This window comes from Ambystoma mexicanum, chromosome 3p (assembly GCF_040938575.1).
Source record: "Ambystoma mexicanum isolate Mex_15411 chromosome 3p, UKY_AmexF1_1, whole genome shotgun sequence".
Taxonomy (NCBI): Eukaryota; Metazoa; Chordata; class Amphibia; order Caudata; family Ambystomatidae; genus Ambystoma; species Ambystoma mexicanum.
In genome coordinates this window covers 76,430,877-76,445,103 of record NC_090925.1, presented here as the reverse complement: position 1 = coordinate 76,445,103, position 14,227 = coordinate 76,430,877, and the positions used below count along the sequence as shown (strand labels likewise).

Here is a 14,227-nt window from a genome sequence, read left to right as displayed (position 1 = left end):
CCGCTGAGATAGAAAAACCAGAAGTCTTTCCAGGCTTCAGGCAGATGGTGGAAGAGAGAGTCAACTTAGCTGATGCCTGTGTGACTCTGGAACAGAAGCAAAAGTTGAAACAAGTTTTCTTGGGTTTCCAAGATCTCTTTGCGGTACACTCATATGACTGTGGTCGCACCGACATCCACACAACAACAATTCCCATGGACCCTGGCATGACTCCAGTGTTTGTGAAGCAATATCGCTTACCTCTCGCATCAATGGAGTCCCTTACTGAAATAATTAAGAACCTTGAGCACCGGGGAATAATCTGTCCAGTACACAGCACCTTCAATAATCCGGTGCTGGGAATATTGAAGCCAAACGGCCAGTGGAGACTCTGCGCCGACCTTAGGGAGCTCAACAAACGGTTCCATACTTCCCGATGGCCTCTGCCCTACATTGACCAAGGGCTGGCCCAGATTCAGGGGTCACAGGTATTCACTGCAATAGACCTGACCAATGGATACTGGTCCGTGCCTGTCAGTAGGGAGGACCAATACAAGCTGGCTTTTACCTTCGGGGGCCAGCAGTACACATGGACCCGAACTCCCTTCAGATACCTCAACTCCGGCAATGAATTCAACATTTTCCTACATAAGGCCATGCCCGACCTGGGTGCGAGGGGTAACCTGGCTTATGTAGGTGATGTCCTCATCAAAAGTTCATCTGTGGAGGAACACATAGCAGAGATCCATTATGTTCTGACACAGTTGAGGGCCGCCGGAGCAAAACTTTCCTTTCAGAAAGCACAGTGGTGTAGAACCCGTGTTAATTTCTTGGGGCATGAGATTACTCCTCAGGGTCTCTGTCCCCAAGAAAAGAAAGTGGAAGCACTTCAGAAACTGAAGGATCCCACAACTCTGCGGGAACTAAGGAGCCTCCTTGGACTGACTAATTACAGCAGAAAGTTCATTGAGGGCTACGCAGAGATCACTAGACCCCTGATTCATCTTTTGAAGGGGGGGGTCAAGTGGGAATGGGGTCCAGAACAATCCAAGGCAGTAAGACAACTCAAAAGAAGCCTCTCACAAGCGCCTTTCCTAGCTTACCCTGTCAGAAACAAGGAGTTCTTCCTGGAGACAGGGTTCTCTAACTCGTGCTTCACGGCAGTATTATACCAAAAGCATGACAAGGTCAATAAAGTAATCTCCTATGCGAGCAAAACTTTATCCTCTGTGGAAGAAAAATTCAACGATTGTGAGAAGGCACTCCTGGCAACGGTGTGGGCATTGAAGAATTACCGCCCGTTCATCCAGGGGGAACACATCATAGTGGAGACTCCACACCAGCCTCTGCAATACCTCCAAAGTGACAGAATCCGAGCCGGAAATGTGAGTAATTCCCGAATTACTTCCTGGATTCTGTCAATGCAAGGCTTTCCTGTGGAGGTCAGATATGGCCAAAACAAGAAGAGTCCCCTCGCACAAGGTCTGGCTGACTTGCATGATTGTGCCAGAGAAAACTGTCTCGAGGACGAAAGTCTGAAAATCAAGGACAACATGGAGGCATACCTTAATTCCCCACACAAAGTATTTGAAGAAGACAAGTGTGAGGGAATGCCCACTTAGCATGTTGACAACAATGGGGAGAAAGTACTGGTGGCCAGCGTAGGGTATGCATGGGTGAAGGAATCCCCAGAACCATCCTCTGGGTACAAAATTGGTCCCCAAAGTAGTCAGGTGGCAGAATTGATGGCTGTGCATCAAGCCATCCTCACTGCTGTCCAGCATCAACTCCATGAACTGGTCATAATCACAGATTCAGATTATGTACAGAACGGGTTCGTGGAGCACCTGGTTAACTGGAAAACCAGAGGCATGTTATGTGCTAATAACAAACCCCTGAAACATGGGAAGTTAATCCAAAATATTGATGATCTGGTCACATCGAATGGGATGACCATCTACTGGAAGAAGATCAAGGGTCATTCCAAAGTAGAGGGACCAGACAAATCTGGAAATGACTTAGCTGATCAGCTGACTAAAACTGGGGCCATCCAAGGGGATCTAATAGAAATAGAGTCCCTGTTGGGGGAACTCCAGGTCACTGCTATCACTAGGTCCCAGACAAATGCTCACAATGATCTTTCAACTGCACAATGGAGTAAGGAGACCCCAGATGCTGATTTGATTACGGCTCAAAAGGGGGATCCAATAATTGGTAAGTTTTAACAACACATTGAGGACCCTGAGAACTTTCCCCTGACGGATACCGATTACATTGGGAAAGAGGACCTTAGAGTGTTGATGAAATGTCCAAAGATGTTCTGAATCCAAGATGGTTTGTTGGTAAGGAAATCCCAAGCTGGCCATGATCAGTGAGTGATTCCTATCTCATTCCGAAGCCTGATGTTAAGTCACGCCCATGATGCGGCCACCGCCGGTCATAGGGGGTTTCATACAACACTTGAGATCTTAAGAGAGGTTGCATACTGGCCACACATGGGGCAGGACCTCGGCCAATACTTTAAGGGGTGTCTTGTGTGTGCACAATTTCAGCCAACATCCCTCACACACCGTGCGCCTCTCCAGAAGAGGGGGATGACACTTCCATGGGCAGATTTACAAATCGACTTCATAGGCCCCGTGATTCACTCGTCTAGGGGAAACAAGTACATGTTGAGGGTCACATGCTTGTTTACCAAGTGGGTGGAATGTCTCCCGGCCCCAAACTGCAAGGCAGAAACAGCAGCTGCCCTGATGATTAACCACATCTTTTCCCGTTTTGGTCTACCTCAAAGGATTGAGTCAGACAGAGGTAGCCATTTCACCAGCGAGGTAATGACAAAGATGAGGGAGATACTGGGGGTCAAAAGGAAGCTACATATTGCTTACTGGCCAGCTTCTTCTGGGGCAGTAGAACGCTACAACCGGACCATTGTGAGCATATTAAAAAAGTTTGTGGCAGATTCTGGGCCAAGTTGGGATATCCGATTACCTATGGTCCTAATGGCCATCAGATCTACCCCTTCATCTGCAACCAAAATGTCACCATTTGCGTTGATGACTGGACGCAAGATGGTGCTTCCCCAGCATTTTCTCTACAGGACCCAAGAGCAGACTTTTATCAATGCCTCCACAACTCATGAGTATGTGGAGAATTTGAGGAAACACCTCCAACATGCTTTTGCCTATGCTCAGCGGAATCTAGAAAGATCAGCCGAGAGTATGAAGACGCACTATGATTTGAAAACCACCAGGAAGGAATATAATGTTGGACACCGGGTCTATCTATACAATTTCCAAAGGAACCAGGCCAAACAGCGAAAATGTTTGCCTACATGGAAGGGACCCTCTGAAATTATAGACAAGATCTCCCCAGTTGCATACAAGATCCGCCTCCCCTAAGGCATTTTGGCAGAGGGGTAAGACAAGTGGGTCCACATCAATCAGCTAAAGTGTTGCCATCCCAGGCACACTCTGCAGCAACTGGAGGAGTCCTCTGCAATCCCAGAGGGGCCGCTCCAGAGTAATTCAGTTCCAACCCTAAAATATCCCACATATGGTCTCTAAAATATTATGATTCTTGAAGGAAAATGTCTCAGGATTATATCTTGTTTTTAAAATAAAACTACAAAATGTATCCTGATGTATAAAATGTATATGTTCGCCACACCATTAATAGTGGTGGAAAAATGTCTAGGAATGTGTATTGCCGCTTTGCTTTATCATCCTAGGAGAGATGAAACCATGGAGACTGACCAAGGAGGACGACCCGGGGACCGGGAGCAAAGATCCGAGGGGCCTGGGGTACCGCCCAATATTCTCATCAGGAACGGCGAGGAGAACCGATAGATCCATCTGGATGGAGGAAAAGATGCTAAACTGTGCCATCTACGGAATTGGAAGAAGATGATGCGGACATACCAGCGCATGGATCAAAACATCCTTTGCACCCGACTCCCCCTCGACTCGAAATCAAAGTGCAGTCGGGCGGGGGGGCTTGTCAGGGGTATTGACCCACGTTTGGACTATTATGCTGCAACATTTGGTGCTGTGGGCTTAGAAAATCCAAGATGGCCGAAAAGCCCACATTGCGCCAGAATCCAGGAAAACCGCACAGTTTTTGCGCACACCAAAATGGTTGCCTAACCTGCCACCCACCAGTGCGAGCGTGATGGGCCAGGAGTGCCATGAGTGAAATGTGTGCCAAAGGAACAACAGCAGTGCCGGTTGGCTCAAAAAGCGCTTTGAAATCACCTTTGTTTCTCTGAATGCAAGCTCAAAATGCATATTTCAAACATGTTAAATTAGGTGGGGGTCGTAAATGGCTTCCTCTTGAGAGAAACTGGGAGGGGCAGTGCCTCTGTGAGCAACCTGAGCTGGAGGAAGTGGACAAACCAGAAATTCCACCATGTGCTTTGGGAAACCACACCCCTCTGGGCTAGAGCATAATTTTAAAAAGATGGATAATTCATAGTACAGACTTGTCAAAATTATATAATTACTATCATTATTCTTGTGATTTTTCTGTGCACATTTTAAGAGGTGTTAGAACTCTGTACCATGTTCTGAGGCAAAACCCCATGAATTATGGAGATTGCAGATACGGGGTTCACGCTAGAAAAATGAAAATTTACTGGAATATGTGTAGAAAGGCGGTGTAAATCTGTGTCATTTTTGGTAAAAATCCAATATTGGTAAACCAACCAAAAAGCGCAAAATGTTGTCATTTCTTAATCCAAGCTCTTAGAAACATCAGGGTTGGAACAGAAGCTACCTTATGTGATATATTATGTGTATATGTAATGTCAACCACCTGTGTATCTGGGAAATGTGTTTAGTTATGAAAATTATTTTCTAAGGTAAAAGCAAAGGGGAGTGTTCTTTCTGTATGCCATAACGATGACACCTGATGACTCACTGCTCCCTTCTCAAATCAGGTCAAAGAGAAATGCTTGACCTATCAAATCGTGAGTGGATTGGGCATAGAAAGATAGCCTTCACACCCACTTCCCAAAAGACATAAAAAGAGCCACTGGAAGCCAGACAGGGACATTCATTTTCCAACCTTCAACTGAATTCCTGCGCAGCACTCTGACGGAGAACTCCAGAATCCAGAACTCCAGAGATCCAGAACTTCACTCCAGAACTTAAAGCAGAGAGGCCTGGACCACCAGCTAAATCCTTTTTCAGCAGGCCTTCAGAACCCAGCAATCCAACCAAACTATTCTACAGCCGGGCGAGCTGTTGGATTCTTTGCCAAGAACTTTTGCCAGAGCCGGTAGCAGATCCAGAAAGCAGTGCTGTATCCAGAGAGACCAGACCAGATCGCTGTGAGCAGAACCAGAGATCCAGACCAGACCAGCAGGGCAGAGCTGACCCAGATAGCTGTGACTTCAGAACCAACTGCCTGGAGTCCAGTCCCAACCTGACCAGACCCTGACGGCCTATTTCAAATTCATAGTGTGAGTACTCAGCCAGAACTGTGCAAAACCAATCTCTTAGCTTAAAATAATCTGATTCAAAACATTTGAACCTGTCCCGAACTGCATCATAGGAATCGTGTGTCCCTTCTCCGATTTTAAACCTGTAAAAGTGTCATTTTGCCATTTTGAATCATTATTTAATTTCTGAAAATCTACCTTCACGAAATCGTCCGTATCTCTTGAACCGTTAGTGATAGAAGCAAGATTTTTGTTTTAAAGCTGAGATTCCAAGCTTTCCAACAAGCTCTAAACCGACTTGCTACTCCTTATAGTTCCTCCGTAATTGCGCTCGACGCACGCGACTAAATTGCCGCGATTTGACATTTTGCTTCATTTCAGCCACGTGTAAAATATTTGTCTTTTGCTTCCATTACAGAATTCCGTTTTCAACCTGATAACCATCCCTGAATCATTGATAGGGCTGGCCTGAATTAATTTAAAGTAGCTATCACGCACCCTGAATCTCTTATAGGGAATTAAAATCATTGTTAGCATATTTTTCCCTTCTTTGCATACCACCTTTAAAGTACTTTGCCTGTGTTAAAAATCATCCCTGTTTCTCTAAGCTTGCTAGGGGGGAACTGAATTCGGATTGTACTGTGATTGTATTCCTGAAGACTGTGTGTGTTACTTCCATCTCCTTACATTGCATAGGGGGGGAGTGAACTGTCAGAGAAAAAGTGATCATATTATCTTTTGCTGAAATCATATCAGGTTTGTTTTTGTACTGCCTTTTATTCATCTTTGCATCTCCTTGAAACCATAAAGCATTCCCAGCTACCTTGCTCTTTCCGTACCAACTCCTAAGTAATAAAATAAGTGTGCTAGTATAACATTATCCATTGTTGATCGACATTATACTCATAAGTGTGATATCAAATATTAATTTATTATAAAAGTGTGATATATATATATTGTTTAATTATTCAATAAATATTTTAAATTGCAAAACAAACCTACTTCTTGGCTCAGTGAGGACAGGGGGATTCAAAGAGAGGGGCGTTATACAAGGGTTCATCATCCAGATTATAACTTGTCATAAAAATATATAAATAAGGGCTTCCCTTGAGCAATCCCAGACAAGGCACTGACTTAGTGGGAATGCTTGATTGGAGTCATTGACAGAGTGGGGGCTCGTAGCCGGGGATTCTGGATTAGATCTATTACTTGTGCAGATTAATACGATGTGCTAACTGACAGGAAATATAAATTCTGTTGGATCTGATTGGAGTCATTAACAACGCAGCCCAGTCAACATACATACAAGTGACGCCCGCACGCTGCTCGCACTTAGTGAGTGGCTCATAGCATACATAGCCCGGCCAAAGTCAAGACTTTGGGGCTCCCCACACACTGCTGCTGCCTGCCTATACAAAAGAACGGCTTGACAACCAGAGAAGCCTCCATCCACAGATGAACATTAGAAAGTAGCAGCAAGGAACTTCAGGCAGCCCTAGACAGGCTGTCTCCCAGATAAGGAGCATATATATCGATTTGTTTACAGTGCCCTTTGTAGAGACTTTGTACATGGACTTTTTATATTTTTAGTGCACTGTTTTTATATAGCTAAAGGGACTCTTTTATACTGTTAAAGGTTTTTTAGTTACGAAGCTGCTTAGATTTAGGTTTTTATTGTTTGCATATAGTATCTTGTGATTTCCCCTTTTTCTACAAAACGAATACAAAAATCCAAAAGAGAAAAGTATAGATAACCAAAGAACTAAAAAACTGTACACCAGCATTCCTGGGAAAATCCATCCAGCCCTAACCTTTGAATTCCATCCCCTTTCAATGTCACCTCAAGGCTCAACAAGGTGATCTCAAGCCCAGGTAAGCAGGGTTTGGAGACAGGTAAGAGGCGGGTCAGGTATTAAGTTGAAGCATAAAAAAGTGTATTGTGTGCCCGTCTCCCAAAATGATGCATTGTACGATCCCCCTGCTGCAGATTGGTATTCATGCAGCTCTTTCATTCAAAACAGACACCCGGATGCATTTTGCGAAGCAGCTCAAATTTATATTACAGAATCAGACAGCCTCCTTTTCCATTAAACGTGAATTGTTTGCAGTGGACCACCAACTGGCTTTTACCCTCCTTTCATGTTCCCCTCTATCTAGTGAAAAAGTAACGTCGCCTGCAGATGTGCTCCAAAAGAGGGTAGTGCGCTAAATGGAGGTGTAACAGCATCTTGCCTCGCTTCTACGCCTCGATTTAATGCTCTGCCCCATTTCAAACATTGGCCAACACGGGTTTATAGTGATAAAATCGAAAACAAAAAGGTTGAAAGTCAAAATGTCGAAAAAAAAGGTCGAAAAAAAAGTTAATTTTTTTTTTTATGACGGTTTTTTTTTCGAAATGGAGGGGTTCCCCCCTAACCCCCCTTTTTTAAAAAATGTTTTTGTTTTACCCATTTTTTTTTGTTCCCGGACCCTAAAATAAATATATAATTTAAAAAAGAGGAATTCGACTTTCTTTTTTTCGACATTTATTTTTCGACATTTTTGTCTTTCGACTTTTTATTTTCGACATTTTGACCGACCACCGCCAACACGTCATGTACATTATTTATGGAATGATTGGCATTTGGTGCTCAATCAATCTATGTCGCCATGCAACAACTGTAACATCTTGTCCACAATTTAGACTATATTAAAAGTGATGCGTTTTGGACGCTTTGCCTTAATTGTACTTCAGAAGCTGCACTGTTAGCCCTCTATAGAGTTTAGAGTTCGGTCGTTATGATGTTGAAGAAGACTGATGTATACATGGTGTAGGATTGCGATGATTATGACAGTGGTTCAGTGCAGACAAATGAATTAATTTTCTTTTTGTTTTATTATTTTAAATTGATATGTATTGTTTTCATTTTATATTTTGATAAATGTTTTGTATATGAAATTGGAAAATGATATATATGGAAAAATTATGTGAAGTATTTGTAAGGTTTGGGTAAATTGTTATTATTGTAAAAGTTCATTTGTTGAACTAATATACAATTATAATAAATAAATAAAATAAATAAAAGTAACAACTGGAAAGATTGTCCAATATGAAAAGTACTACCTGTTCCCCCACTTCCCAACCACACTCCAGTCCACAGTCCTTTGTTGGGAGTATCTAGTCAAGAGTTAATGCAAAGTCACACTCTTAAGGATGACAGACATCCTGTTGCATCCTCTTGGAACATTTATGTGGCATGCAGTTAACATATTTAGAAAGAATTGACTTGACGGCAAATATTCATCCAGTTACTGACATCCCCTCTATACTACCTTTTAGATCATGAGCTCTCCCTCACCTGCCTCTTCAGAATCTGGCCTTACAGCTGCATGATCCTTCCGACTTCCCATCATCAGTGAAGCGGGCTTGTCATTGGAGGCCAGTTGAGATGCTCCTGTTGAGTCAAATGAAAAACCTGAGAATGTATCAAGAGGAGGTCAAAACAATGTGTTAGGTAAGTTTTTCTAAAGTCCAGTTATGGGTGGACTTTACAAGACATACCCTTGGTTTCGGGGCCCCAACTTCTAATATAGGCCTGCACTACCCAGGGTTGGTAGAGTGGCAGAGCAGCCAGGCTTATCTTAGGAGGAGGAATGTGAGCTGTAGGTCAGTACAAAGAAATTAGAACATGCATAGATCCAAAGAAACACTCAAGGTTATATCAAAATAATTATTTATTTTCTATATACACAAGATTAAGAAAGCTGTATCAACTAATAAGATTCAATGTAAGACATCAGTATACTATGAGGAAAATAGAACAGGTGAGTAAACTTCAATATACTCTTTCAAACTGCCAATAATGACTTCAAAAGGCAGGTAAAAGCACGTATTGGAATAACTCAGCAATACTTTGTTGTAGGTCGGTAAAGAATGGAAAGAACCAACATTCACAGGTGGGCAGCACAGAACTACTTCTGACAGAGACTTAGAAGGCTTAGGCTGTCCTTCCCTAGTTAGAGCAAGAGTCACTCAGTTCAGTTTCAGGTGGAAGACACGGAATGCCAAAGTCAATAGGAAGAGGAAGGCTTTCTGAAGAGGAACACGCACTGCCCAAGCCAATAGGAAATTCAGTAGTTAGAGTGAAAATCTTCTCTGTGTGTTAAGTAACTAGTTGTAGGTCCAAAAGGGGCACAGAGACTTCAGAGACGCCCCACTGTAGGTGCTCAAGCTGTTAGGCTTGAGCGACTGAAATTGGGTGAACACCCAAACAGTAGAAACAGCATTCCAATGACAAAGGAGCGACACAAATGGCCCAAGGTAGGTTTACCAATGCCCCCACAGTACCTGCAGAGTGATGGAGATGATGCAGATGGATGCACAGAGGCAGACCTGGTCTCCTGTTCCTTGGTTGTGGTGACGGTAGGAGGGGCTTTGGATGGGACACATCAGCAGCACTCGAGAGAGGGACAAGCCAGCAAAGGATTCTTCATACTCCCATGCCAGTATGTGCTTTTGGCCCCTTTTACAGGACCCAGGATCAAACAGTTACTGCCAGTTGGAATCCTCTTGGTTACTCGCTCCTGCACTCTGGCGAGGGGACTTCGGGGAGAGGATTCTTGCTTCTGGAGGTGCACACAGATACGACTGAAGTTCCAGCAAGATTCAATCACTGCAAGATGATGCACTCCAAGATGGCCGAGATACCCTGGGTATTGGGGTTCTGAAGCCCAGGAAGGTCAAAGGACATCAGGGGATGGCTGAAATTGAAGGTAGTCTTGAAGATAATTATGCCCACCAGCCCAAAGGAGAAATTCCTCCTTGGCAGAGCTACCCTGTCGATGCAAAACTGGGGTCAGGACAGCAGCAGTACTTCAGCAGTGCTTCTGCAGGTGCTGGAGTTGCAGCAGGCATCTTAATTTGTCTTCTTCATAAGAGTTTCTGTTCCAGTGGACAACTTAGCCTTCTGCCCAAAAAGCCTTCCCATTTATGCAGGAACCCATTCATTCAACCCAGTGGAGCTGTCAATCAACTGTGGGTGGCTGTCCTTGCATGACAGCCAGCCTCCCAGTTCAAACTCTTTCCAGCCAGGCATACCACAAGACAAAGGCATGGGAAGTTTCAGGATCCTCCCTCACTTCCTGCCTGAGCAGACACAATGGAGCCTTGGTGGGCTTCCTAAAGGATTCCTGCCGAAGACAAAACTCAAAGAAGACCCAACCCCACCCGGAACAGTAGAATAAGGGTCAAGAAGGAAAACACAAATGGCATAAAAAGAAGACAGGGGCCATTTGGGGAAAATGGTCACCCACGGGTGCCATACTGCCGCTGTGGAAACAGCTTGCGAGAAGGTTGCACACAAATGGTAGAAAAATGCATTCACAGCCATTTAGGTTTGCCTCTTACTGTAACTAGAAAGTTATAGGAGCAGAGGGAAAGGCCATACAGTATAACCCCTCAGCACCGCACATGAGGTGGTGTGTGCTGAGGCCACAAAGGAAAAGGTAAGATAAAAAGTATACTACTACCCATTTAGAACATCATGGAAAAATAAAATAAAATAAAATAAAAAGGGGAGCCCAAGGAAATCGCCAGCAACACTGCACATAGGGTGCTGGGTGCTGCAGCAATTAATTTATAGATGACTGTAGATACATGCATAGAGGAAAACATGACTCCATTCAAGTAAACATGAACCGCAAAGGCAGTGAAACAGGGTTCCCATGTCAGAGCAAAAAAGAATGAGTGATTGGGAAAAAGTCCCCCTCACTCAGGAATCCCAGAGCCCAGCAAAACGTGCCGGGGGTCTCTCAGGTTGAGGGGAATTGGCACAGAAATGAAAATTCTCCCTAACACGATGTGATGGCACCAAGCCTCTGTGCGGGTTTTGAGATTATTAAAGAATAAGGGCACCAGTTTCCCTTGCCCACACGGCCCCAGGAACTAGGAGGTAAGGACACCTTTACCAGTTTCAGGGTGCTCCATTTATTAAGAACCCCAATATAAAAGCTGTAACAACTGCATAAAACACATCACTGGGGAAACAGCCAAAAGAATGCTTGTAAAAGAGAACAGTGTTGGGGTGGAAGGAAACATGGCTTTGCTGCATTGCATTTGCAGTATCAATCTTTACTGTGGGTCACCACCGCAGCGTGGTTAGGATTGCGGGGTGGGTAGTGGGCATGAGGGGAGTGCGGATTAAGTGGGTGGCAAGATTTCCATTCTGCTAGAGCTGGGATGGTGGTTGAGAGAATGGGCACAGGTGGATCCTTGCAGTGAGCGAGGGGAGGTCAAGGAGGTCATGGGGGTTGATCGGGTCCCCCCTCCAAGAGAATGTGATGGAGGGATCGGGGTGAAGGAGGGGACCCACATTTCTGGGAGGGAAACCAGTGCGAGACAAGAACCTCAATGAAGTAAATGCAGGTGCATAAATGCAAGCACAGGGAAGACCCACATGGTGAAAACCTGTGCAGAAGAGGCATTGCATCGAAAAGAGAATATTGAAAGCACCGGAAATACTTGGCCTTGAAAACAATAAGGGGTTTAGCTGCAGTAAAATTCATGCTTACACTAATTCCAACAAGTAGCATGTACGTTGCAGTCTCAGGGAGAATGATAACCCCAATTAAGGGATGCATTGCATCAGGGAGTTTGTGCATCGCATTCTAAGGGAGAATGATAACCTCAAATAGGGCATGCATATGTATCAGGGTGTTCGTACGTTGCAGTCTCAGGGAGAATGATAACCCCAATTAAGGGATGCATTGCATCAGGGAGTTTGTGCATCGCATTCTAAGGGAGAATGATAACCTCAAATAGGGCATGCATATGTATCAGGGTGTTCGTACGTTGCAGTCTCAGGGAGAATGATAACCCCAATTAAGGGATGCATTGCATCAGGGAGTTTGTGCATCGCATTCTAAGGGAGAATGATAACCTCAAATAGGGCATGCATATGTATCAGGGTGTTCGTACGTTGCAGTCTCGGGGAGAATGATAACCCCAATTAAGGGATGCATTGCATCAGGGAGTTTGTGCATCGCATTCTAAGGGAGAATGATAACCTCAAATAGGGGATGCATATGTATCAGGGTGTTCGTACATCGCAGTCTCAGGGAGAATGATAACCTCAATTAGAGGATGCATTGCATCAGGGAGTTCATACGTCGCAGTCTCAGGGAGAATGTGACTCATAGGAGACACCACATCTTGCAAAACAGTGATGGGACACCTGGCAGCCTCTTCCAATCTCTGTCACCTGTTCCGGGCACACACAGGATCCACTTCAGTTGGCACACCAGCTGCTATACAAATACACGTCATCTTAGCTTCCGAATCCAATGGCCTCACAATGATCTGTTCAGCTGTGCACTACCCAACACAGATTTGTGCCCACCTTAAATGTGTTCATTATATATAAAGTAAACTAATGATAACTTCGGGGATACCTCCCGTGCGCTTGATCTCAACCCACTCTCTTTCTGAAAGAAATAATACGGTCTCCAGTTTAGCAAAAGCTATGGTTCATGCAAAATGGGAGCATGCGATAAGGGCGTAAGTGGGTGCAAGAGAATGAAAGGAAGGGAAATAGAGTAAGGGGGAATCGATTGAGAGAGGGTGCCATTGATGATGAGCAAGAGGAAATATGAACGAGAAAGGTTGAGAATGAGAGGGTAAGAAATAAAGCGAGAGTGTACAAGGAAGGTTGAGAGAGGGTAGAGGGCGCAGGTGGGGGAGTTACAGAGAGAGTTTGATGGGTGGCGGTAGAGAGCAGGGGTAAGGTTGCTCTGAGTAGAAAGAGTGGAGGTAGCATGGGTGTGGTAGAGAGAGCAGAGGGAGTTGGCAGTTGGTAGAGATTGTAGAGGTAGGGAGGGTGGGGGTAGAGAGAGTGGAGGAAAGTTGGGGGTAGAGGGAGTGGAGGTAGAGTGGATGCATTTTTGGAGGTAGAGAGGGTAGAGGTAGGGTGGTTGGGTGGGGTAGAGGTAGGGTGGGTGGAGTTAGTGATTGTGGGGGTAGGTTGGGTTTGGGTAGAGAAAGAGAGGGTAGGATAGTGGGGTAGAGAGAGTAGAGGTAGGATAGGTGGGGTAGAGAGTGTGGAAGTAGGATGCGTAAGTGCGGGTAGAGAGAGTGGAGGTAGGGTCTGTGGATGGTTGGGGATGGAGAGGGTGGAGCTATGGAGAGTGGCGATATGGGAGGTAGAGAGAGTGGATGTAGGGTGGGTGTAAGGGTGTAGAGAGAGTTGAGGTAGGGTGGGTGGGTGTAGAGAGAGTGGATGTAGCGTTCGGGTGTAGAGAGAGTGGAGGTAGGGTGTGTGGGTGGGGTAAAGAGAGTGGATCTATGGAGAGTGAAGCTATGGGAGATAGAGAGAGTGGAGGTAGAGTGGGTGGGTGGGTGGCGGTAGGGAGAGTGGGAGTAGAGAGAGTGGAGGTAGGTGGGTGGTTAGTGGTAGAGGTAGTGGAGGGTGGGGAAAATTGGGGTCGTATGGGTGGGGGTATAGAGATTGAAGTTAGGGTGGGAGGGTGGTGGTAGAGAGAGCAGAGATAGGGTGGGCGGGGGTAGAGAGAGTGGAGCTAGGGTGGGTGGAAGCAGAGTGAGTGGAGGTGGAGTGGGTGGGTGGGGGTTGAGAGAGTGGGGGTTAGAGAGTGTGGGGGTAGGGTAGGTGGGTGGGTGCAGTAAGAGAGCTTGGGCTAGGGTGGGTGGGGCAGAGCTAGTGGGGGAAGGGTGGGGTGGGTAGAGAGTGGGAGTATGGTGGGTGGTGTGATTGAGAGTGTTTGGGTAGGGTGTGGAGGTGGGGGTAGTGTGGGGGGTGGTAGCAAATGGTGGGTGGG

The 14,227-nt window shown here is 45.3% G+C and overlaps 1 protein-coding gene across 1 annotated transcript in view; it reads right to left on the bottom strand.

The window, feature by feature from the left end:
* LOC138579492 (killer cell lectin-like receptor subfamily G member 1) overlaps nt 1-14,227 on the bottom strand; it is a 300,846-nt gene that overhangs the window by 168,110 nt on the left and 118,509 nt on the right. The window contains exon 3 of the mRNA XM_069649814.1: nt 8,758-8,853. Coding sequence (XP_069505915.1) covers nt 8,758-8,853 — 96 coding nt within the window. The remainder of the gene's footprint in view (nt 1-8,757; nt 8,854-14,227) is intronic.